Below are 22,275 nucleotides of genomic sequence, written 5' to 3'. Positions count from 1 at the left end.
TAAATTCTTAAAGTATTGGAAAGAAATTCCTTTGTTGTACGTCTTTGCCTTTATTTTAGATCCTAGAGCTAAAATTGCAGCTTTCTGTAGAGTTCTCGTAATTCTAGGTGATGCTCTTGGCCACGATTATTATAATTATTATACTAATATCCGTTCTAAGTTATTCGAAGTTTATAGTAAATATGAAACAAAGTATGATGGAGTTCGCCTGCAACGACCTCCACTAGCACCCACAACAAGTAAGAAGATGACAACGCGGGGGCAAATATTTAGTGCAGGTTCTTCATTAAGAAGTTCAGACTCTTCGTCACGATTGTCTACGAGCGCCGGAATTCCAACATCCGGAGGGGAGCTAATTACCTTCATCGACAGTGACATTATCAGCCATGAACAAGAAAACTTCAACATACTACAATGGTGGCATGAGCACAAGATGAATTATCCAGTGCTTTCACTGTTAGCGCGAGATTTGTTAACGGTTCCTGTATCTACAGTTTCTTCTGAGGCTACCTTCAGTCTTACTGGAAGGATAATCGAAGAGAGAAGAATAAATCTATCAAGTGAGATGGTTGAAATACTAACATAGTAAAAGATTGAGAACAAGCTGAAGCACGAATGCAACACACTGCAGAGAACACTGAGCTTGAAGAATCATTCTAAAATTTGTATCTAGATGTTGATGAGAACGTGTAATTTCTAATTTTCTGAGCTAGGTTGTACTCTTTTTTCCTTCACTAGAAAGTTTTTTAATGAGGCAACCTATCAATAAAGCTCATTGTTAGAATTAATTATATGTCTCTATTATTTCTAAGTTTTTTTATTTAATTAATGAGTTTTCTTCATATTTTTCGAAAACGACCCCCACGGTCCCACCCACCTCTCGTCTTGGCCTATAAATACCATCTCAAACTCACTATGATCCCATCGGCCACCCATCTCTCTTTTCTTAGTTGCTAGCTAGTAGCCACTTCACATCAAGAAATCAATTCCATATTTCAATTCATGGATCAAGACGCCGAGAACTCGTGTGCATGGTAATGAGTGTGGCAACATTTTGAAAAGGTCTTTAGAGAAATTAACGGGGAACAGGTAAGATTTGCTAAGTGTAATATATACAGCAATAAATTAGGTGTCAGATCTCCAAATGGAACGGGACACTTGACGAAGCATATTAAATATTGCAAGCAAAATTCTAAGTTTCTAATGAAACCATGTAATTTTCGGAGCATAGTCATAGGTTGTACTCTTTTTTATTTCTAGTAGAAAGGTTTTTAACTAGGTAACCAATCAATAAAACTCTTTTTATTTATTTTCTATAATTTTTTTGATTTTTTGGAATTTTGTAGTTATTATTTTTGATTTTTTTCTTTTTTCGGAGTGTTGCTAGGCCGAGCGTGCCTCCACCGTGTCGGTTGGGCTCGTCGTGTCGACCGTACCGTGGGTTGGCTCGTCACGACACGGTAGAAGATGGGCCGTGCCGTGGGCCGAGGACGCGGCACGCGGACCAGCACGGCATGGCCTGTTATAGTAAGCGGGCCTATCGGGCCGTGCCGAGCTGGGCCCGTGTCAGGTCGGTCCAAGTGGTCCATTTAGTCATCTCTGGCTTTTAACGTATAACAAATCAACGTATTAGGAGGTAATTAAGGGTATAATAACTAACATGTACTGTCGAAGTGTATAAACAAAAATAAAAGTAAGAGGATAATACTAAGCCCAACAACATGTTTAAGATATATGGATAATTCCCTTTGAATAGACATCTTCACTGCTCAAATGTTTTATTTATAATAATTCTATTAGTTTAGTGGTCCATAAATCATAAGTAACTAGAAGTTTACGTACTTTAATTTGCTCTTTTATATTTGTGGAATTACAATGTCAAGATGAATAAGTAGAACTAGATTTAACCTTAGTTCTGTAATCCCAAAGTAGTCAAGACGAGAAAATAGAACTAGAATTGTTCTTATTTCATAACACAAAAAATAAATAAAAACAAGTGATAATAGAAAGCTCAGCACGTGTGACATTTTCCTTGATCCAAACTGTACACGCTTGGACATTTTCAAGGCCACGATTCTGTAAAAAAGGATAACATTAGGCGTGGGTTTCTGTAAAAAAAATATTGCTCTCCGGCGAGGAATCAAAATTCAAAAGACACTAATATCCAATGACTTCCTTTCGGGCTTAGATTCTTGTGGCAAAGAGATTTTTATTCTATTCAGTGTTTAAATAATATCTCTTTACGGTTCTCGTTACGAAAGGATTTATAAGATCATTTTTTTCAGAATAAGATTATCTTTTTTTTTTAATTTTTCTTGAAATAAAACTGTTAAAGATAGGAAAAAATAAAAGAATATGAACTCAGAAAGGGTATAGGAAAGAGAACGAATTGAATAGAATATGTTTGAAGGTAGTATACGGATTGGTTGTTCTAAAGGGGGGAAATTTGGAAATTTAGACAACATACGCAACCGTATTTGCGAAATTAGACAACATGTCGACGTATTTGCAAATCTAGCACTCGTATTCGGTATCTCAAATACCGAAATTTGAATTTCGGAAACTGAAAATCCGAAAACACCGCGGGCCCACCGTATTCGGCAACTGAGGTGCCGAATACGGCACTGTGGGCTGTATTCGGCACCTCAGTTGCCGAATACACCCTGTACTCTGCTGTATTCGGCAACTGAGGTGCCGAATACGGCCCACAGTGCCGTATTCGGCACCTCAGTTGCCGAATACAGCCGGCCGGCGTCCCATCCTCTTTTTCCCGCGTCACATCAATCTTTGTCACGTCACGTCGTTCGTTTTTTTGCATCCCGTGAGTTCGTGAGTTCGGCCGGCCGGTCAATAATTGGTGCAGGATGCATGCATGTTGGTCTGGGGAGAGCTAAATAAATTGAGGCCGCGAAGAAGAGAGCAGCACCAGAGCAGAGAAGGGAGCAAGGAATGCGAGGAGCGGCAGAGGAGCAGCATCTCGAGTAGAGAAAGCAGCAGAAGAGGAGCAACGCGAGCAGCAGAAGAGGAGCAACGCGAGCAGCAGCAGCGGCAGTTTAATACTTCGAGATCAGCCACTTTCGTACCGGTTAGTTATTAGATTACCTATTTAATACTTAGGTTAGTAATAATATTTAGAGTAATTAGCTTATTTGGTTAGTCAGTTTCGAAATAGATTAGTTCTTTCGGTAGTAGATTGTTTAATCCGTTCAATTACATTTATTTAATTATATTAGTTTATTTAATTAGAGTACTTAGATTATACAAATTAGATTATTTAATTATGTTATTATATTACTTAGATTATTTAATTAGAGTACTTAGTTTATTTAATTAGAGAACTTAGATTATACAAATTAGATTATTTAATTATGTTATTAGAGTACTTAGTTTATTTAATTAGAGTACTTAGTTTATTTAATTAGAGTACTCAGATTATTCTAATTAGATTATTTAATTACGTTATTATATTACTTAGATTATTTAATTAGGGTACTTAGTTTATTTAATTAGAGTATTTAGGTTATAGAAATTAGATAATTTAATTATGTTATTATATTACTTAGATTATTTAATTAGAGTACTTAGTTTATTTAATTAGAGTAGTCAGATTATTCTAATTAGATAATTTAATTACGTTATTATATATTACTTAGAATATTTAATTAGGGTACTTAGTTTATTTAATTAGAGTACTCATATTATTCTAATTAGATTATTTAATTACGTTATTATATTACTTAGATTATTTAATTAGGTACTTAGTTTATTTAATTAGAGTATTTAGATTATACAAATTAGATAATTTAATTACGTTATTATATTACTTAGATTATTTAATTAGAGTACTTAGTTTATTTAATTAGAGTAGTCAGATTATTCTAATTAGATAATTTAATTACGTTATTATATTACTTAAATATTTAATTAGGGTACTTAGTATATTTAATTAGAGTACTCATATTATTCTAATTAGATTATTTAATTACGTTACTTAGATTATTTAATTAGGGTACTTAGTTTATTTAATTAGAGTACTTAGATTATACAAATTAGAATATTTAATTACGTTATTATATTACTTAGATTATTTAATTAGGGTACTTAGTTTATTTAATTAGAGTACTTAGATTATACAAATTAGAATATTTAATTATGTTATTATATTACTTATATTATTTTATTAGAGTACTAAGTTTATTTAATTAGAGTTTTGAGATTATACAAATTAGATTATTTAATTACTTTATTATATTACTTAGATTATTTAATTAGAGTACTTAGTTTATTTAATTAGAGTACTTAGATTATTCTAATATGTTGTTCACCTATTTGTTGAACCAAGAAGCCTTAAATCATTATCATAGCTCATGGTGGTCTTCCCGAGCTTCTTCAGCAGCGGTACGACGAGAACCATAGGGGAAGGATGATATTCACAGGACAGCAGGTACCACGTTTATATGTGTTATTTTATTGCCACGATAATTTCGAACTAACTCTGTACATGTATTGGATAACTCATGCAGTTGGGTCCGTTATGAGCCCGGAGTGTGCACAAGATTAAGGAGTTGGACCCTCGATTCCACGAGCCACTCGCACGGGCGGGACTACTACCTTTCGCTCTCATGATGGCCGGAGCTCCCATGGAGGTGGGCGGTAGGACACCTCTGCCGGCGATTGATGAGGCACTGCTCACAGGTCTCGTCGACCGGTGGCGTCCTGAGACGCACACGTTCCACTTTCCTTTTGGCGAGATGGCTGTAACATTGAGGGACATGGCCATGCTGACCGGGCTACCAATCAGGGGCGCCCCGTTAATAGTTTCGCGACCCGCAAGGGAGGAGTGGAAGGGTTATGTTGCGGATAGGTAATTATTTGTTATGTAATGCACTTCAAATATTATAGTGCTATTAAAGCTTCATCTGACCATCTGCATGTTATAGGTTTGGTGTGCAATACGACGGGAAGGATGCTGGCTTCTCCATGTCCTGGGTTCATGGGCTCCCACAGTTCGGTCCTTGCCCACTGGATGCGGACGAGGCTACACTTATGCAGCACTATGAGGTGTACTTGTACATCCTGCTCGGAGGCATCATGTTCTGCAATACAGCAGGCGATTATGTCGTCCCCCATATTGTATGGTTAGCAGCCCACCTCGCGTCACATCCTTTTGAGCCTACATCTTACAGTTGGGGGTCTGCAGTGTTGGCTGCAACCTACAGAGGTTTGTGTGATGCAACCCAGCGAACAAAGAGGAAGGCAACTATTACAGGGTGCTTACACCTCTTACAGCTATGGAGTTGGGAATACCTCCCGGTTTCCAGACCTTGGGTGCTCAAGTGCTACTACCCAGTCCACATCTCCGATGGCATTGCCGATGATATAAGGCCAACGATGGGGTATCGGTGGATTCATGCCAGGCTAAGATGGAGTCAGCAGCAAGATCATGGTAACTACTCCAGGGTGATCAGTGACCTGGACGTCCTCAGCGCTGATCTAGTGGAGTGGGATCCATGGCGTATGGCACGAGTAGAAGAAATTGCAGATGATGGACTCATCGCATCCTCTTGTAGCCGTGACGCAGACTTATGGTTGACCACATGCTTCTTGTTGTACATGAACTGCGTAGAAGTATATTCTCCAGAACGTGTACAGAGGCAGTTCGGGTATCGACAGGTGGTGCCAGTACCACCACCACGAGACGCCGGACGAGCGCACGAGTAAGTGTGTTATTGTATGTTGCCTTAGTACATTGGTTATCCATATTAACAAATTATTACTGTTTATGTAACGTATAGGAGGAGCTCACAGGGGGGTGGAGGCATGCAGAACTGGGCATCCAAGAATGCCGACTACATACGGAGGTGGACAGAGTCAGCTGCGGTCGATGTCATCATTACTGCTGGACAATACGACGAGGCCACGTACTGGGACTACCTTGCTTGGTACCGTCGGCGCACGCGTGCCACCTTACTCAGCGGACCTGTACAGCCGGGCCCCAGACCCTTCCCCGAGGATCGTGCCCGCCTACTTCATGTTGTGGTAAGTGATGCGTTACTTATAATGGTTTTCTTTAGAAAATCAATGTATTACTGACATGTCCCTCATCTTATACAGACTGAAGAGGCGTATGAGATGCATACGCAAGCGGATCAAGCTTATGGGGAACCAAGTAGGTCATCATCGCAGAGGGATCGTAACCCTCTCCAGGAGTACATGAGGACAAGAGGATCCCGCTTCCTAAACGCTATACGTGGTCTAGGTGGGTGTGCCCCGCAATGGAGGGGGTACGACCAACATGCCATGGACCCGTCTCGTGCCTCCCACAGCAGGCGGTCATCCAGTGCTCGTGAGGAACCCGTCCGGTCAGAATCACGACATACATCTTCCGCTTCGGCGCGTCATGTCTCATGTTCCGGTGCTGAGGCCGAGGAGTGCACGCAGCCTCCTGCGCCCGAGCAGGTTACGCTGGGTTCACTAGCACCTCCGGCTACGATGACACCTCCGGCTGCAGCATCTACTCATCAGGAGGACGTCGTTGACTACACGCAGCAGACCCCTTGCTGGAGCGACCCTAATGCGTTTGACTGGGGTGCTGCAATGCATGCGACCGCCACCTTCACTGATCTACTTGGCGGATAGTCCTCCCATGATCTCAATGAACCTGGAAGTTCACATTGGTACCAGCATGGCGAGCCTTCGGTACCCTGGACTCCATCGGAGCACGTTCTAGGGCCGTCCACACTTCCGCACGAGGATCCTTCGGCATGGTACATGCAGAGCCGAGTAAGCGGGGCGGGATACACGTTCGGTGGGGTTCCCACAGGGCAGGCAGATGATGATGAAGACGACCAAGGGCACGCAAGGCAGGGGCCTGCGCAGGCTGCTGGGATGAGAGCCACACACCCGCCAGACGCTTACACGCTTGGAGATTGTGTGAGGCATCGTCGCCGTTGAGTAGCCAGGACAATTTGTCATGACACATGTATTATTGATTTTAATGTCGAGGTCATCCCTATTATGTCTTATTCACTGTATTGTTAATTTAAGAAATTCTCAGTATAGAGGAAACAATAGTAGTTGTAAAGCATAAGTAGCATAGAACCCGGTACAGAGGTTACACATAAAGAACGGACAACAACAAACATTATCATGTACGATACGCCTAAAGAACATGCCTTAAGGGAATAAAATCTATAGGGTTACAATAGATGCTTAGGGCGAAGGAAAGTGGCGACGCAAATTAGCGTATGAATTCCAGGTGCGATGGTCAAAGCTATCCGGGTAAGATGGTTGTCGTCTTCGAGGTGGTTCTGGGAAGTTGTAAAAATGAGTACGACCAAATCCATCATCATTTTCAGGGTCATCGGTGTCCTCCGGAGATGGAAGCCTCGGAGGGCGGGGTCGTTGTGGCATGAAATCGTCGTCGTCGTCATCATCTTGAGGTTTCTCCGAGGTGGTACCACATCATATTTCCCTATCAGTTGTATGGCATCTCGATATTGTGCGTGAACGTCCTCTTGCAGTGTTCCTAGAACTTTCTCCTGTATTTCTGTTCGAACGTCTAGGCATGGGGGGCATGAAATCGTCATTGTCTTCGTCCTCGTCATTATCTGGATGATTCGTAGAGGTCGCCTCTGTACCCCTTCGATTCGCTGACTGTCGTCGTCTTCTACGCGAACCAGGCATCACACCCCCGCCGAAGAGCATATACATCGTCAAGAAGTGTGAGATTTCTTTGTTGATCAACTGTTCGTCTTCCGGGAAAGCCTGATGCACAAGAGGACCATTCGAATCAATGGAAATAAGATAAGTAGGGTGACCAAATGTTTATATGACATACCTGAATATGGGATGCATACTGGTCCGGCGACATTACTATCGTTCTTTGCCTCCTAGAGAAACCTATCACAGAAGGATGGTCGGCCAGTTCGCGGACCCTCAGATACATTTGACGCCGGTGATACAAGAGGGCCCTAAGGTCCTCGGTGGTTACCCATTGGAGCGGCGCGGTTAACCTAGAACATATGGGTCTTGCATGCAATTTCGCCACGGCTTGGATTATGTTGTTCTCCTGTAACGGATCATCGTTTCCTTCGCGCACAACCTGTAAGGAGGCATTAAGTGCTATAGCGATCGTTGCAGGTGTCCATGGAAAGCCTGTACTAGAGGATCCCGCCATAGATTTCTTGCTCACTGACTACCTACGCTCTGTCTCTGCATCAAAACACGGATCCATGAATATTTAGGAAACACGAAATAAATAAATAAAATTACATTTACAATACAATGGTCACTTCTTGTCTAAAGGGGTACAATGCAAACCACATAATGCACAATAAGTAGTACAACTAACAGGTGAATAACATTTTACAATACAAAGTCTCTAAGACAGTTCAGTTTGACATTGGGCTGATAGTTTACCGACGGGTCGGGCAAGTCCTCCTGTCATGTCCAGGTTGTTTGCAAAGTTTGCACCTGCGAAGGCCATCAACAGCATCTGCTTCATCCATGTCACCTTGCAGCCTCGTAGATCTAGGCCTTCCAGGATCTGTGCGTCGTGCTCGTGGATAAGGTGCCCACTTAGGGCCCTCGATCGATTTGTAGTTGGTTCCGATGTTAAAGGACCGCATCTTTGGAAGCCATGTGCTCCTCAATGCATCGATCGTGAAGTACGGTGATACGTACTGTGATCCGTCATTACCACCTATGTCCCTGCAAGCGGCTAAGACATGCGAGCACGGGATATGGTGCAGTTTTGGCTTATTGCATGTGCACTTCACCTCGTTAGGTCCAAGTTGACATTGCTGCACGGTGTCCCCGGCGCTATACCCTGAAGCATACCTACGGCGGCACATGACCTCAAAGTCATTGTTGGCCAAGTCGTAGATCCTCGACCGATGAAAGTGTGCCTTGCTCCTCCTTCTTGATATGATTTGCTCCACCTTAGGTGCAAACCGTGTGGTGCACTTCATAGCAGCATTACCACGGTCTTGAAAGTAGTCCGCCGTTCTGTAGAATGTGAGCTCAATAATGGCACACAACGGGAGGCCCCGTACTCCCTTCAGGACATTGTTGAACGCCTCTGCTATGTTCGTTGTCATGATGGAGTACCTAACATGGGATACAATAATTTTAGAATGGCTATTTGCATAAGAATCGGTACAATATGATCATTACAATTCTATGTGCTAACCTGGCACCATGAGTGTCATGGATAAGGGCCCAACGCTCCGCCGGCTTCCCCGCTATCCACTGGCTAAATGTACCACGTGAACGACTAACGATAGTTTGGCCCCCAACCATTTGCGCCCGCAGTTGATCCTCCCCTGCTTGCTGGTCTGCCATCATCTTGCGAGTGGTCTCATTTAACTCTCTCCATATCTCGTTGAACTTCGCCTGCTGGTTCTGAAGACATAGCCCTTTGAATCTCTTTACAAGCGACTTGCTGCGGTACCTTGTGTACAGGTTCGCGCCCAAGTGTCGCATGCACCATCTTCTCTCCACATCAGGCCATGCAATGGAGCAGTTTGTGCTATCATGCAGCACGTCCAACGCATGCAGAAGACCCTTGTTGCGGTCTGAGATGACGCAAACTCGTTCCCTATTTCCCACGACACGTGTCCTTACCAAGGTGAGGAACCACAGCCAACTATCATTGTTTTCACTCTCAACCATTGCAAAGGCGAGAGGAATGATCTGATTATTTGCATCTGCCGCCATTGCTGTCATAAGGGTACCATGGAACTTGCCGCTTAGAAATGTGGCATCCACGCATACAACCGGCCTACAATGCCTGAATGCTTCGATGCATTGTCCAAAGGACCAGAATAACCTAATGAGGTATCGGTCAGTGGTGCTATATGACCCATCATCTAGCCTGATCGGCTCATCCGCCATGGCCCACTGAGTCCCTGGATTCGTCATGGCAATCTTCTGCAGCAGTCTCGGAGCATTGTTGTATGACTCTTCGAAGCTTCCAAACAGCATCTTCAACGCCTTCTGCTTCGCTCGCCACGCGGTGTGGTAATTGATAAGCATGCCAGTCTTAGTGTGCACCTCCCCCATAATCGATTTTGGCGACAAACAAATTTCTGTGCCAATAAGCGTGATGAGGAGTTGGGCTACGAACCTCGCATCAACGGCGTGGCTCACATTCCTAATAGCCTCTTCGCTGCATGTATGTGGGGTGTGTCTACTGATCACAAAATAGTTCTCATATTTCGGCTGATGTGCTCGTACGAAGTAAGGGCAATTCGGGTGCTTGGTACACCTTACCTCATACTCCGTAGGGTTAGACCGGGCGCACTTGTGGTCCCTTCTTGTTATTACAGCATAGTTGCTAATAAAGTGGATGACCTCCCCTCTGTTACGAAACTGTTGCCCAACCTGAATGTCGCTATTCTGGTATCCCCAGTTAGATAAGGTGTTATACTCAACGACGACACACTCCAGGAGCCCAGTACCACGAAAGTACTGGATCGTCGGGACCGGATCATCATTGTCAGCAGCTTCTTCATCCCCGCTACCACCATCTTCATTATCCATGCATCCTGCATCGACCTCACCAGGGTCCACTCTACCTCCCTCTCTACTGGAACTGCCCTCCCCGACATGCCCTCCATCCTCTTCATGCATCACCTCTTGGCTTGAGCCTTCCACAGTGGTCACTGCATCACCTTGCACCAGTCGTGACACTATGTTTACGTACACCGCCATATCAAAGTTCTCCTCCAATACCTTGCGTGAGTACAAAGCCCATGCGTTGTTCCTACTCATCTCGAACAACGTATGGACAATGACCGAGCTATTTGGAACAAGCCGCGGCCGTACACCCTCTAAGACAACAGTATGGGACTGCTGGTTCACACGCAAAAGGTGCATAATATGTGATTTCAGGCCATCTAGATCAATAGGTACCTCAACTGAACTCTCTATGTGCTGGCAGTTCTGAATTGTTACAAGTCTCCCGTGCAAAACTGTGGGTCGTTCTCCATAATAAATATGGAAAATCATACCGTATCTCCTAAATAAATATACATGTAATAAATAATAAGTACAAAAATAATACTAATTAAATAGTGCAATATACAACTAATATGCATCTTTGTTGCTACTGGACACTATCTTCTACGGTTCTACCAAACCTAAGTGATTAAACTAATTAATCAAGTTAATTGATTAATTATATTACTTTAATAAAACTAATTACCTAGATTAAATCACGTAAATTCATGTTACTATATTAAGTAAAGAATCTAATCACACTTACTAATAAAAATTATATAACCCAACTAAATCATTAATTTAAATACTCTAATTTACCAAAATAATATAATTAATCAAATGTACTTGAATGAATTTAACAATATACTGACGAAATGACTAATATACTTCTGAAAGAACTAAGAAAAATCTAATTATAATTACTAATTAACTACGTAATTATATTACTTTAATAAAACTAATTACCTAGATTAAATCCCGTAAATTCATGTTACTATATTAAGTAAAGAATCTAATCACACTTACTAATAAAAATTATATAACCCAACTAAATCATTAATTTAAATACTCTAATTTACCAAAATAATATAATTAATCAAATGTACTTGAATGAATTTAACAATATACTGACGAAATGACTAATATACTTCTGAACGAACTAAGAAAAATCTAATTATAATTACTAATTAACTACGTAATCTAAAAACTTACCTTAAGGAAATTGAGCACGGCTGCTGCTCGCGTTGATCCTCTCCGGCTGCCCCCTCTGCTCGAGCTGCTTCTCCTAGCGTTGCTCCGCTGCTGCTCTCTTCTCTCCACTGCTGCCCTCTTTTCTTCTCCCTTCTCTCCTTTGCTGCTCTCTTCCCTTCTCCCTTCTCTCCTTTGCTGCTCTCTTCTCTTCTCCCTTCTCTCTTCTGCGAGCCAGGGCTTTTATTAAGCGCAAAAGCAGCATCCCGCTGGCACGCACACACCGAAAGCATCGACAGGACGTGAAAGTGACATGATGCACTGAATTCGGCAACTGAGGTGCCGAATACGGCACTGTGGGCCGTATTCGGCACCTCAGTTGCCGAATACAGCAGAGTACAGGGTGTATTCGGCAACTGAGGTGCCGAATACAGCCAACAGTGCCGTATTCGGCATCTCAGTTGCCGAATACGGTGGGCCCGCGGTGTTTTCGGATTTTCAGTTTCCGAAATTCAAATTTCGGTATTTGAGATACCGAATACGAGTGCTAGATTTGCAAATACGTCGACATGTTGTCTAATTTCGCAAATACGGTCGCGTATGTTGTCTAAATTTCCAAATTTGCCTCTAAAGGGCGAGTCAATAAAAGCATGAGGGAGAGAAATCTCCATCTGATGTCTGGACCAGTGGGCCCCGTTTTACAGACCTCACTCTGGCTGCGGCTTGTCGGTTCGGTTATATAAAAGATTTTCATTCTGCGATAATATATATCTATTTTTTTAATGAGTGATATGGATAAAATGTTTTTCTGGGCAGTATCGTGTAGAATTTGATAAGCCCGGATAAGCCGCAAAGAGACGCCGATGCCGCCGCCGCCGCCGCCGCCGCCGCCGCCGCTCCTGCTGCTCCCGCTCCTCCTCGCCGCCGCCGTCGCCTCAACCAATGCCAAGATCACATCGCCGTCCGTCACCGCGACGGTAGGTGTCGGCGCCGGCGGCCCTCCACCGGTGCCGACGCCGTGGCCGGAGCAGTTCCACGCGGTGGTCTTCACCAACCTCACCGAGAGCGGCGGCCGGCTGCAGCTGATCGACCTCTATTACGACTGGCCCGGAGGCCGCAACCTGAACCTCATCCGCGACCAGCTCTCCGGCGACCCGCTCTACGACGTGGAGTGGACCAACGGTACCTCCTACTACTTCGACTCCGCGTCCTGCCGCACCGTGCGGTTCCCCGTGGGACTCCTGCCGCCCGACTGGCTCGCCGCCGGCGCCGTATACCTCGGACGGGAGGCCATCGATGGGTTCGACTGCCACGTGTGGACGAAGGTCGACTTCGTCTGGTACTACGAGGAAGTTGCCACCGGCCGCCCAGTCCGCTGGAACTTCTTCAATGGTAAGTACCACCTGCAAATTCCATCTACGAATTCTCTTGCTCTTTGATGCGGCATTGCAGATTTGCAATGTGATTATTGGTCTAATTTTGCTTTGCACTTTGCGGGGATGCAGTCTAAAAATTCTAACCTTTTCAGCTACTTTCTTGATGCAGCTGTAGTACGGCAATTCTGTGTTTTTGCTGTGCAGGGATGCATTCTGAAATTCTCGAATTGTTTAGTTTCTTGATTTTACACTTGGCACTCTGCTTTTCGTATTGCAGCCTAACATTTCTGCATTTCTTCAGTACCTACTTGATGCAGCAGTATACAATTATGCGATTTTGTCGTGCACGGATGCAGTCTGGATTCCTCCAATTTTTTAGTTTCTTGATTTTGACACTTGGCATTGTGCTTGTCTTACTGCAGTCCCTGTTTTTCTGAAACGCAATTTATTATTGCAGTCTCAATTTGTTTACTTCTTCAGTACCTGCCTGCTTGACGCAGCAGTCTGGTCATGTGTGTGCTCTTGTTTCTCAGGGATGCAGCAGCATGTGATGAGCTTTGAGGTGGGGGGAGTGCTAGAGGACTCCAAGTGGCAGGCTCCGGCTTACTGCTTCAATGGTGGCAATGCCGACACCGCAAATGTTGCAGATGGTGCAAATAGCAAGGGCGCCAGAGCTGATGTGATGAACAGCCTGGTCAGGTTCGCCGGGGCTCCAGCTGCAGGTGCAGCCGCATTACTTGATCAGTGAGCTATCTTGATGAGTGAATGGTGACTGATGAGAGACTTTCCCAGCGGTGATCTACTGATCTGTTCTGCTCTGTTAACCACACTGTGCTTCTTGAACTCTGTTCTGAAATGTGATGTATAGTAACAGTCATTCTGCACTTCGTGGTAATTAGTTAAGTACTATTATTTTCATCGCAATGCAAGATCCATGGTCAGCAATTGATTTGAATCTGAAAATTGGAACGATGGTGCTCCTGCTGAACTGAGCTACTGAATTCGACTATTCGAGTTGCAGCAATGAATTGTACAATGAATCAATCACACATGAGCTCATGACTGCAATGAGCTGCTTGCCTATCTGTAGACAGAGCAGTCATGCCTGAAACCAATTGCAAACAGAAGTAGAGCTCACAGGTGCAAAAAGAGAGGGCAACCAGACCACCGTGCTGGAACATGTGCTCAATTATGTTCTGAATGTTGCCTGAACATTGGTATAGTGCACCTCACAAAGGTACACTGGTCTCAAGTAGACTATAGACTATGTAAAACTTGCTTTTCTCCTACATTGCAGCTACAACAATGTATTGATGATTATATAAGTTAGCTAGCTTAACAGTATCACATATTTTCCAGAAATGCCGAACCATGGTACTAAAGTGATAAATTTTGAAAAAAATCCTTATATGCTACTGAAACTTACACTTTTCTCTTACGCGCCATCCCAAAAAAAAAAAAAAAAAAAAATTGAGCTCTCTTACATGCCACTGATTAATTTTCTCCATCTCTCATTGCCACTTCCGTCAACTTTGTGCTGTTTGCCCTAAGAATCTTGTCTGTTTTTTGGGCATATGACTAAACTATCCCTCCTCACAGCAGCACCAAGTCCAAGCCTCCTCTCATAGTCTCATTTTTCTTCACGAAGCAGCACAACTAGTGCCGCCAATCTCTTCTCTCTCCTAGCAATATCCTTGACGGACGAAGCCCCAAACCCGAGCAGCCCGGCGCAGACCAAATATCGACGCCGCCAACTCCTCGCTGCTCCTCTCTCTCTCTCACCCAGCAACAGATCCGCCGCCACCACACGCGCCACCCGCATCTTCCTCTCTCCCCCTCTCGGCTGCCGCCACGCCAGACCAGCGTCGCCGGTCACGAGCTCGAGGAGGAGGCGTCTGATGAGGTTAGGAGGGGACTGGAGCACCGGCTGGGCGAGCAGCACTGCGAGGAATGAAGAAGATAGAAGATTGGGTGCCGACAGCAGCTTCATCTTGCCCTCTTTTCCGTGCTAGGATGGCTTCCTCTCTGAGAATCGCCACCGGCAGCAGCTTCCTCTTGTAGGTAGCATTCCATTTTGCCGCTTTTGCATGCTAGGAGGCACCCCATCGCCATATTGCCAGCACCCCATGACCCCATCTCCATGGTTGAACTGTTGAAGCTTTCAAGTTTTTGCTATGTATAGAGTATAGACATACCAAAGAAAGAAGAACTAAGGGGCGAAAATGTCTTTTCCACCGCAACTTGACGGTGTCCTAACGGTCGAGTGACGGAAATGGCAACGAGGGGATGAAAAAATTGAACTAGGAAAAGTTATTTTTTCCATGACATAAGGAAAAAGTACAAGAATTTCCTTATAAATTTTAGATTCAATTTTAAGATAAGCATTAAGAATTTTGTTCACTGAATTATTAATCCGATCACAAAGTCCTCTTAAGATGAACAGCATTGATCTCCCAGACAGATGACATTTTGCTCCTTGTAAAGCTGATGTCTTTATATTTAGATCATCTCCAGCAGATGCTTTAAAAATTTCTCTCCTATAACGCTATTATAATATCTTTTACACTATTATATAGCATTATTTATTTTTTACATCTCTAATAGTTACCCTATTTTTTACCTTCTATTACTCTCTTTTCTCAAATTCACAAACATACTATGTGAACAGAATAGAGTTGAGAGAGAATCGATAAGTTTATCGTTCCTATCCCGTATATTTGTCACGCCCGTATTATTGTTGCAGCTAAAAAAAGACTCTCCTATAGTGCTTTCCAGCACACGGAAGCCTCCCGCATCACTGTATGTCTAATGGAGCTCTCGAATGACAACTCCGTTGGAGTCGGCCTTAGGAGGCCCAGTTTAGGAGCAGCCCCTAAAAGGCCTAGATGCCATAAGGATCAATCGGAAACAAGAAAAAGGAACTGAAAAAAACGCAAGTGTTCAGTTCAAATTGTCAAAAATAGAAATGTTTTGCTAAAAGTTAGAAATGCTTGAATGCAATCTTCACCATTTTCGAATGATCCAGCCGTTCGTATATTCGGAACGGACACATTTGATTGAGTAGAGGCAAAAGTTTGCACCAGTTGAGCTGATTAGTTTGTCTTAATTTCACAATTCGCAATTTACATTGTAGACAATTACTTAATTAGCGAATTACAGAAAACATGACTATTTGTAATTATCGATTTAGTGATCTGTAGCTATTTGAAATTTCTACTTAGCATAACGAACCTATACTTCACCTTTCTACGTAACCTAGCCGAGTCAAGTTGGAGCCCAAATGTCCTTGTTTGACTTTGATTAGAGTGTGTCGTCACTTAAAAAAGTCGGTATCACATTGCAATAGAACTAAAAACACATTCAAATAACGCGATGCATGCCCATCGAATTCCAAGGCTCAGAACACGCACTTGGCAACAAAACAAGGTACGAATTTTCACGACGGATAGTTCGCGCCCTTGTTTCTGAAAAATATTGACATTGGTTTGTTGCACTAAAAGCATTGAGAAACGAAGGCAGTAAATTTTTACGCAAATATCACTTAAACGTCTGCATTGATGCTGATAGTTAAAATTTCTCTCCAGAAAAAAAAAGACGAAAGAAAATAAAGGACAAAGGTCTCAACGCTAGTGCATAATTTCCTGGTAAATTGGCTGCCTGCGTATGATTATAGTCAGCTGAACATACATCGTGGAAATGACGTGGCAAATTCAACATTCCATGCACTTGGATCGACATAATCGTTGACTTCCCTGCAATGATAGTCACTACGTGAAAAATAAATAAAAGAGATATAATTTAATGACGGATTCTTCTACGATCCGTCAATTATATAATATCAGGTTATAATCGAATCTTGACCTGTCACTGATAACAGATTATCAGTGACGGATAATAATATTACCTATCACTTATCATATTGATGACAAATCATAACTACATCTGTCATTTATGATCTGATCATAAGTGATAGGTCTCCGTGCAGCAGTCATAAGTGACAGATCGTGTTACGACCCGTCACTTATGACCTAACATAGGTGAGAGTCTCCCTATGCTAGTCATAAGTGACAGGTTATATTGCGACCCATCACTGATGACTTAGTTCTTTTATAAGAGCTGGCTAGCTATTGTGCGCTCACAACAGTTACATGACTTAACAGTACTACGCGCACAGTAGATCTGACAATTTTCTTTGGTTCCACTAGAGACTCTCTAAAATCCTGTTGATTTAAAGTTTGAATTGTTGCTAGGTTTTGAAAGTTTGAATCTCTCCCTTTTCTCCTCCTCTAACCTTTATTTGGTTCAAGCACTTGAAAGAGGAAGATTGAGATGTTTTTGTGCAGATGAAGAACTCAGAGTAGTTCAAAAGGGAGAGTGAGGAGAAGAAGCAGCTTCAGGCTCGGAACAATCACAACTATAGGACCGGTGCAACCGGGTATGTGGAGGAAATAATGAAATGGCAGGTAGAGGATAAAAAGTTAGCCAAAGAATACCGCGAGAATTCTTGGATTCGATTCCCAGGACGATCGTGATCATATTTGTGTGCAAGGGGTGAGCTATATGAAAGTAGAGAAATCATATTTAGAAATAGTGAAACCTAGTCAATTGCAAACAAAGAAAAGAAAAGGCAGCCAAAACTAGCCAAGGTTCTTTCACCGAGGTCAGGGAACATGATGTTCTTTCAGTGGTGCTGAAAAATCCGGAGCATCCAAGTCGAGTGCGAGGTGTATCCAGTTCCCAAGGTTAGAAATACGGCTTTATCGAAGACCTCAGAATGTACAAGAAGAGGAAGGGGTCGGGTGCAGTGGATGTGGATGCATTAACACATGACACCACCTGAAAAGTTTATGCAAACATCATGCAAACACTTGCAGCACAGGGAATAGAGACTTCCATCCCAGAGGAAGCTAGCCCAGAAACTGTACAGAAGAGTAGCTGCGCCTCAAAGGAGGTCGATCAACCAATAGCCGCCATGACTGAGCTGGATATGATTGACATGCTAGAAGAGACCATGCCCTGCAACCTTGTAATCAGGTATGGTGGGTATTGCATCGAGGTTGCAAGGGGTCAGGTGCTTCCAAACATCCATATCTTACACATGGTCCCGATATGTGCAGACTATGCTGTGGTTACAGTGGACATGGTACATAGAAATGCTACTGATCACGTATTGGAGCTCCCGCCAATGATGAAGTCACAACTCTGGTGAACCTCTTCATCAAAGGATCCAATGAAATAGGAGCGACATCGTGGTCTCCAGTGCATCCCAGTTTGGACGAGCTTCAAGTGCACCGTCGCCGTGCCTCTCACTTCCGAGAAGGCATGTTCACTACCTTCTCCTCTAGAGAATCCGGCTTCACTGCCTTCTCCTCTGCATCTGGCTGCCTTGCTTCCAGTCCCAATTATGTCTCCCCCAAAGAGCCCAAACAAGAAGGAAAGGGGAGCCGGGAAGAAATGCTCTAAGAAGCACATACCGAAGAAGTCGAAGACCATTGTACCAGCAAAGAAGTCCATGGATATTGGAGCAGCGTGGACTAGTACGAACACAAAATTCTAATATAAGAAGGCCTTGATGACGGTAGATGACCTAACAAGGGTGGGACAAGCATATGTCGACTTGCATAATTACTACATATAGACTTCTAGAGACACCAAGGCTCAATCTGATGTGCGTTTGCCCGATCTTCCAAAGGTAATATGATAAGTCGATTGATGGAGTTTCGACGTTGATGATCCTAAGACTCCGACCAGAACAGATCGAGAACCCTCGCAACCACTACACTACTCCGTGGTTATCAGCCGTGTCAATATGTGGTTGACCTCACCAAGAAGGTTTTTCTTGCAAGAGAATCGAGAACATAAACAAGAACAAGTAGATGCAATCTGAATATTGCTAGTTACCAATTAAGTACTCGAGTTGAGGTTCAACAAACCGATAAACGGTGAAATTATCTAAAACAGAATAATCTAAACTAAATCCGAGCCTAAACTATGATGACTACTGTATATTTATAGGAGGACATGAGGAGGTCGACCTAGGGTTGTGCAGTTGTGGAAAGAGGTATACACAACCTGGACTCCGACCCCGACACGATTACAAGACCCAACTAGGTTTAAAACGGTGGTGCAACATCTTATTTATTTGAATTTGACTAAACTATAAGGAATATTTGGTCGAGCTCATAAATTCATTAGAAATGGCTCGTCGTCGTCTTTCCAGAATGTCGAAGATCGCCTAAAACAGACTTCGTGTGAGAGAGTTATGCTCGTTTTACTGAGGTGCTGTCCTGAGACTCGACCACCACCACGACTTCTACCACGATCATGACTAGAGCTCAGCCTCGAGTCCAAGTAGACTTGGCCTTCGAGGGGTGACATTTGGGTAAGGTTGTGGTGCTTATCTCATGTTCTTAAGCAATAAAACATCATAAGAATGTTGCCAAGTTTCAAGCACGCAAACTAAAGCATACAATTCTTTATCATAGATAGAATAATTTAGACTTGACCCACTTAATTTCTCGCTGAAATAAGCAACATGTTTACCTTATTGAATTAACACACATACAATTCCAATTCTGCTGGCATCACACTCTAGCTCCAAGGTCTTACCAAAATCAGGGAGTTGGAGTGAAGGAGCATATGTAAGTTTCTCTTTCAACAACTTGAATGCTTTTTCTTGTACAGGTCCCCATTTGAACACCACTTCTTTCTTCGTTAATTCATTCAATGGGGCAGCAATGGTGCTGAAATCCCGCATAAAGCGCCGATAGAAACCCGCAAGAATATGAAAGCTTCTCACTTGAGTAACAGTCTCAGGGGTTGGCCAGCTCTTTATGGCTTTAATTTTTGCTTCATCCACTTCTATTCCCTATGGAGTAATAATATAGCCAAGAAAAAAGACTTGATTCGTGCAAAAGATACACTTTTCGAGGTTACCAAACAAACGTGAATATCTCAAAGCATTAAAAACAACATGTAGATGATCAAAGTGTGACTCATGTGAATTGCTATAAATCAAGATATCATTAAAGTGTACCACCACAAATCTTCCAATGAAAGCACGTAAAACTTCGTTCATTAATAGTATGGAAGTACTAGGTGTATTAGTTAACCAAAATGGCATTACTAACCACTCATACAAGCCAACTTAGTTTTAAAAGTAGTTTTCCATTCATCTCCAAGTTTCATCCTAATTTGGAGGTCTACTTCGCAAGTCAACTTTAGTGAAAATTATAGAACCACTCTACTCATCAAGCATATTATCTAACCTAGGGATAGGGTGATGATATCTTATAATAATATTATTAATGGCTCTACAATCTACACACATACACCAACTACCGTCTTTCTTAGGAACCAAAAGAACAGGAACAACAAAATGACTAAGGTTTTCTCGTACGTACCCGCGATCCAATAGATCTTGGACTTGTCGCCGAATTTCCTTAGTCTCTTCTAGGTTGGTCCTATATGCAGCACGATTTGGTAAAATTGCTTCCGGAATCAAATCAATTTGATGCTCAATCCCTTGAATAGGTGGTAATCTCGGGGGTATCTCATCTGGAAATACATCCACAAACTCATGCAAAAAGCTAGCAACAGCAGGAGGCAAAGAGCTATATATATTCTCTAGTGAAACTAATGCCTCTTTGCATATTAAAGCATAGATGGCAGCCCATTGGCATAAATTTCAGCAAAGTTAGATTTAGTAGAAAGCATAACACACCCTTTCAGTCCAATTCCATCGGACTTAGAAGTTGTTATTGCTTTCTCCTTGTTGGGTGGAAATTTTTTTTTCGCTACTTGCTGATTTTCAGATTCATTCTCAAACTCTTTTATCTTATTTTCAGCTATCTCTTGTTCACATTTCACAATTTCAGCAGGGGTTAAAGGTAGAAAAATTATTTTCTTTCCTTTATACATAAGGGTGTACTTATTACTTCTACCATGATCTGTTGCATCAGTAGCAAACTCCCATGGTCATGCTAGCAAAAGAGAGCATGCTTGCATGAGAACTACATCGAAATCAACACAGTCATGGTATGAACCAATAAAAAATGCACCATAGCTATTTGCATTACATTCACCTTACCACTGTTGTTGAACCATTGAATATGATAAGGGTGCGGATCGTTTCTTGTCGGCAAGGCAAGCTTCTTGATAATATCTGAACTTACCATGTTGTTGCAGCTTCCTCCATTAATAATAACTCGAACACGATAATCCTTGACTATGAGGAACATTTGAAACAAATTGTGGTGTTGTAGTTGTTCCACTTGCTCTATTTGAGTGCTTAACACTCGCTGCACAATGAGGGTCCGATAATCCTCTGTGGCAGTGGCATCGAACACTTCCTCATGGTCGATATCCGTCTCACGTCCATCCTCGTCACCTGCATGGTTAGCTGCAAGAGCATATTTATCCTCAACATCACTAGCATTTACATATCCACCATCTTCTGTTACAATGTACGCTCGCTGATTTGGGCAATTCTTCATGACGTGACCCATTCCCTTGCATCGGTGGCATACAATCTTGCTCGATCGGCGTGTAAAAGCAACCGAAGAAGAGCTCTTGGCTGGACCCTGCATACTTACGAATTTGCTTACCTCGGGAGCGTGTGATGGTGTTGTAGGTACTGCTGAATATGACCTACTTGAGAAGGGGGCAGCAGACCGTGTAGTTGAACGTGGGGTTATTTTGACTTATCCTGGTGTTGATTTTGAAATAGTCGTTCCAAAATTGCTCCTTGGCCTATATTGTCATCCCTGCAATTCTTTTTCTACCAAAACACGCAAGTTGGAACAATCTAGAAACACTATCGTATTCTTTCTAATCAACTATATCCTGAATTTCACACCTTAACTCTCCATAAAAGCATGCCACTGCAACCTCTTCATCCTCAATAATATCACAACACAACATACTAATTTGTAGCTCCTGATAATATTTTTCTACGGATCTATCACCTTGGTTGAAGCGCTGCAATTTCTTACGCAAATCATGTTTAAAAGAATGTGGAATAAATCTGTTACGCATAGCAAACTTTAAAGCATTCCATGTAGTATGTGCTAACCCATCAATGCAAACTCTATTCCACCAGATGATTGCAAAATCTTTAAATTTACTAGTGGCTTGCCTAACTCTATACACTTCAGGAACCAAATGAGCATTAAACTTCTGTTCGACTGTCATCTCCCAATCTAAATAC

General features: G+C 42.7%; 3 protein-coding genes across 3 annotated transcripts; 2 read left to right on the top strand and 1 right to left on the bottom strand.

Annotated features, from left to right (window-relative positions):
• The first annotated feature begins 4,640 nt into the window (after positions 1-4,640).
• Positions 4,641-6,730, top strand: LOC133892244 (serine/threonine-protein phosphatase 7 long form homolog). Its single transcript, XM_062332937.1, has 3 exons — positions 4,641-4,864; positions 4,941-5,396; positions 6,685-6,730. Exons 1-3 carry the CDS (start codon positions 4,641-4,643, stop codon positions 6,728-6,730), a joined length of 726 nt encoding a protein of 241 aa, XP_062188921.1.
• A 1,637-nt stretch (positions 6,731-8,367) lies between these two features.
• On the bottom strand, positions 8,368-10,474 carry LOC133892243 (uncharacterized). The gene is made up of 3 exons (XM_062332936.1): positions 9,194-10,474; positions 9,006-9,111; positions 8,368-8,442 (listed from the first exon to the last, which is right to left on the bottom strand). Exons 1-3 carry the CDS (start codon positions 10,063-10,065, stop codon positions 8,368-8,370), a joined length of 1,053 nt encoding a protein of 350 aa, XP_062188920.1. The 5' UTR covers positions 10,066-10,474.
• A 2,021-nt stretch (positions 10,475-12,495) lies between these two features.
• On the top strand, positions 12,496-14,022 carry LOC133893362 (uncharacterized protein At4g14100-like). The gene is made up of 2 exons (XM_062334365.1): positions 12,496-13,083; positions 13,601-14,022. Exons 1-2 carry the CDS (start codon positions 12,555-12,557, stop codon positions 13,813-13,815), a joined length of 744 nt encoding a protein of 247 aa, XP_062190349.1. The 5' UTR covers positions 12,496-12,554; the 3' UTR covers positions 13,816-14,022.
• Positions 14,023-22,275: the final 8,253 nt, after the last annotated feature.

The sequence above is a fragment of the Phragmites australis genome, chromosome 15 (assembly GCF_958298935.1).
Source record: "Phragmites australis chromosome 15, lpPhrAust1.1, whole genome shotgun sequence".
Classification (NCBI taxonomy): domain Eukaryota; kingdom Viridiplantae; phylum Streptophyta; class Magnoliopsida; order Poales; family Poaceae; genus Phragmites; species Phragmites australis.
The sequence above is the reverse complement of the archived record's forward strand: the minus strand, read 5'-3'. Positions and strand labels throughout refer to the sequence as shown.

What these genes read in the sequence shown, in the direction of transcription:
- LOC133892244 (XM_062332937.1), top strand. Translation starts at nt 4,641, where the DNA reads ATGGAGGTGGGCGGTAGGACACCTCTGCCGGCGATTGATGAGGCACTG. An exon ending in AAGGGTTATGTTGCGGATAG is followed by an intron (nt 4,865 to 4,940) that starts GTAATTATTTGT and finishes TGCATGTTATAG; the next exon opens with GTTTGGTGTGCAATACGACG. An exon ending in GATATAAGGCCAACGATGGG is followed by an intron (nt 5,397 to 6,684) that starts GTATCGGTGGAT and finishes CATTGGTACCAG; the next exon opens with CATGGCGAGCCTTCGGTACC.
- LOC133892243 (XM_062332936.1), bottom strand. Translation starts at nt 10,065, where the DNA reads ATGGGGGAGGTGCACACTAAGACTGGCATGCTTATCAATTACCACACC. An exon ending in CATGACACTCATGGTGCCAG is followed by an intron (nt 9,112 to 9,193) that starts GTTAGCACATAG and finishes ATCCCATGTTAG; the next exon opens with GTACTCCATCATGACAACGA. An exon ending in AGCTCACATTCTACAGAACG is followed by an intron (nt 8,443 to 9,005) that starts GCGGACTACTTT and finishes TGGACATGACAG; the next exon opens with GAGGACTTGCCCGACCCGTC.
- LOC133893362 (XM_062334365.1), top strand. Translation starts at nt 12,555, where the DNA reads ATGCCGCCGCCGCCGCCGCCGCCGCCGCCGCCGCTCCTGCTGCTCCCG. An exon ending in CCGCTGGAACTTCTTCAATG is followed by an intron (nt 13,084 to 13,600) that starts GTAAGTACCACC and finishes CTTGTTTCTCAG; the next exon opens with GGATGCAGCAGCATGTGATG.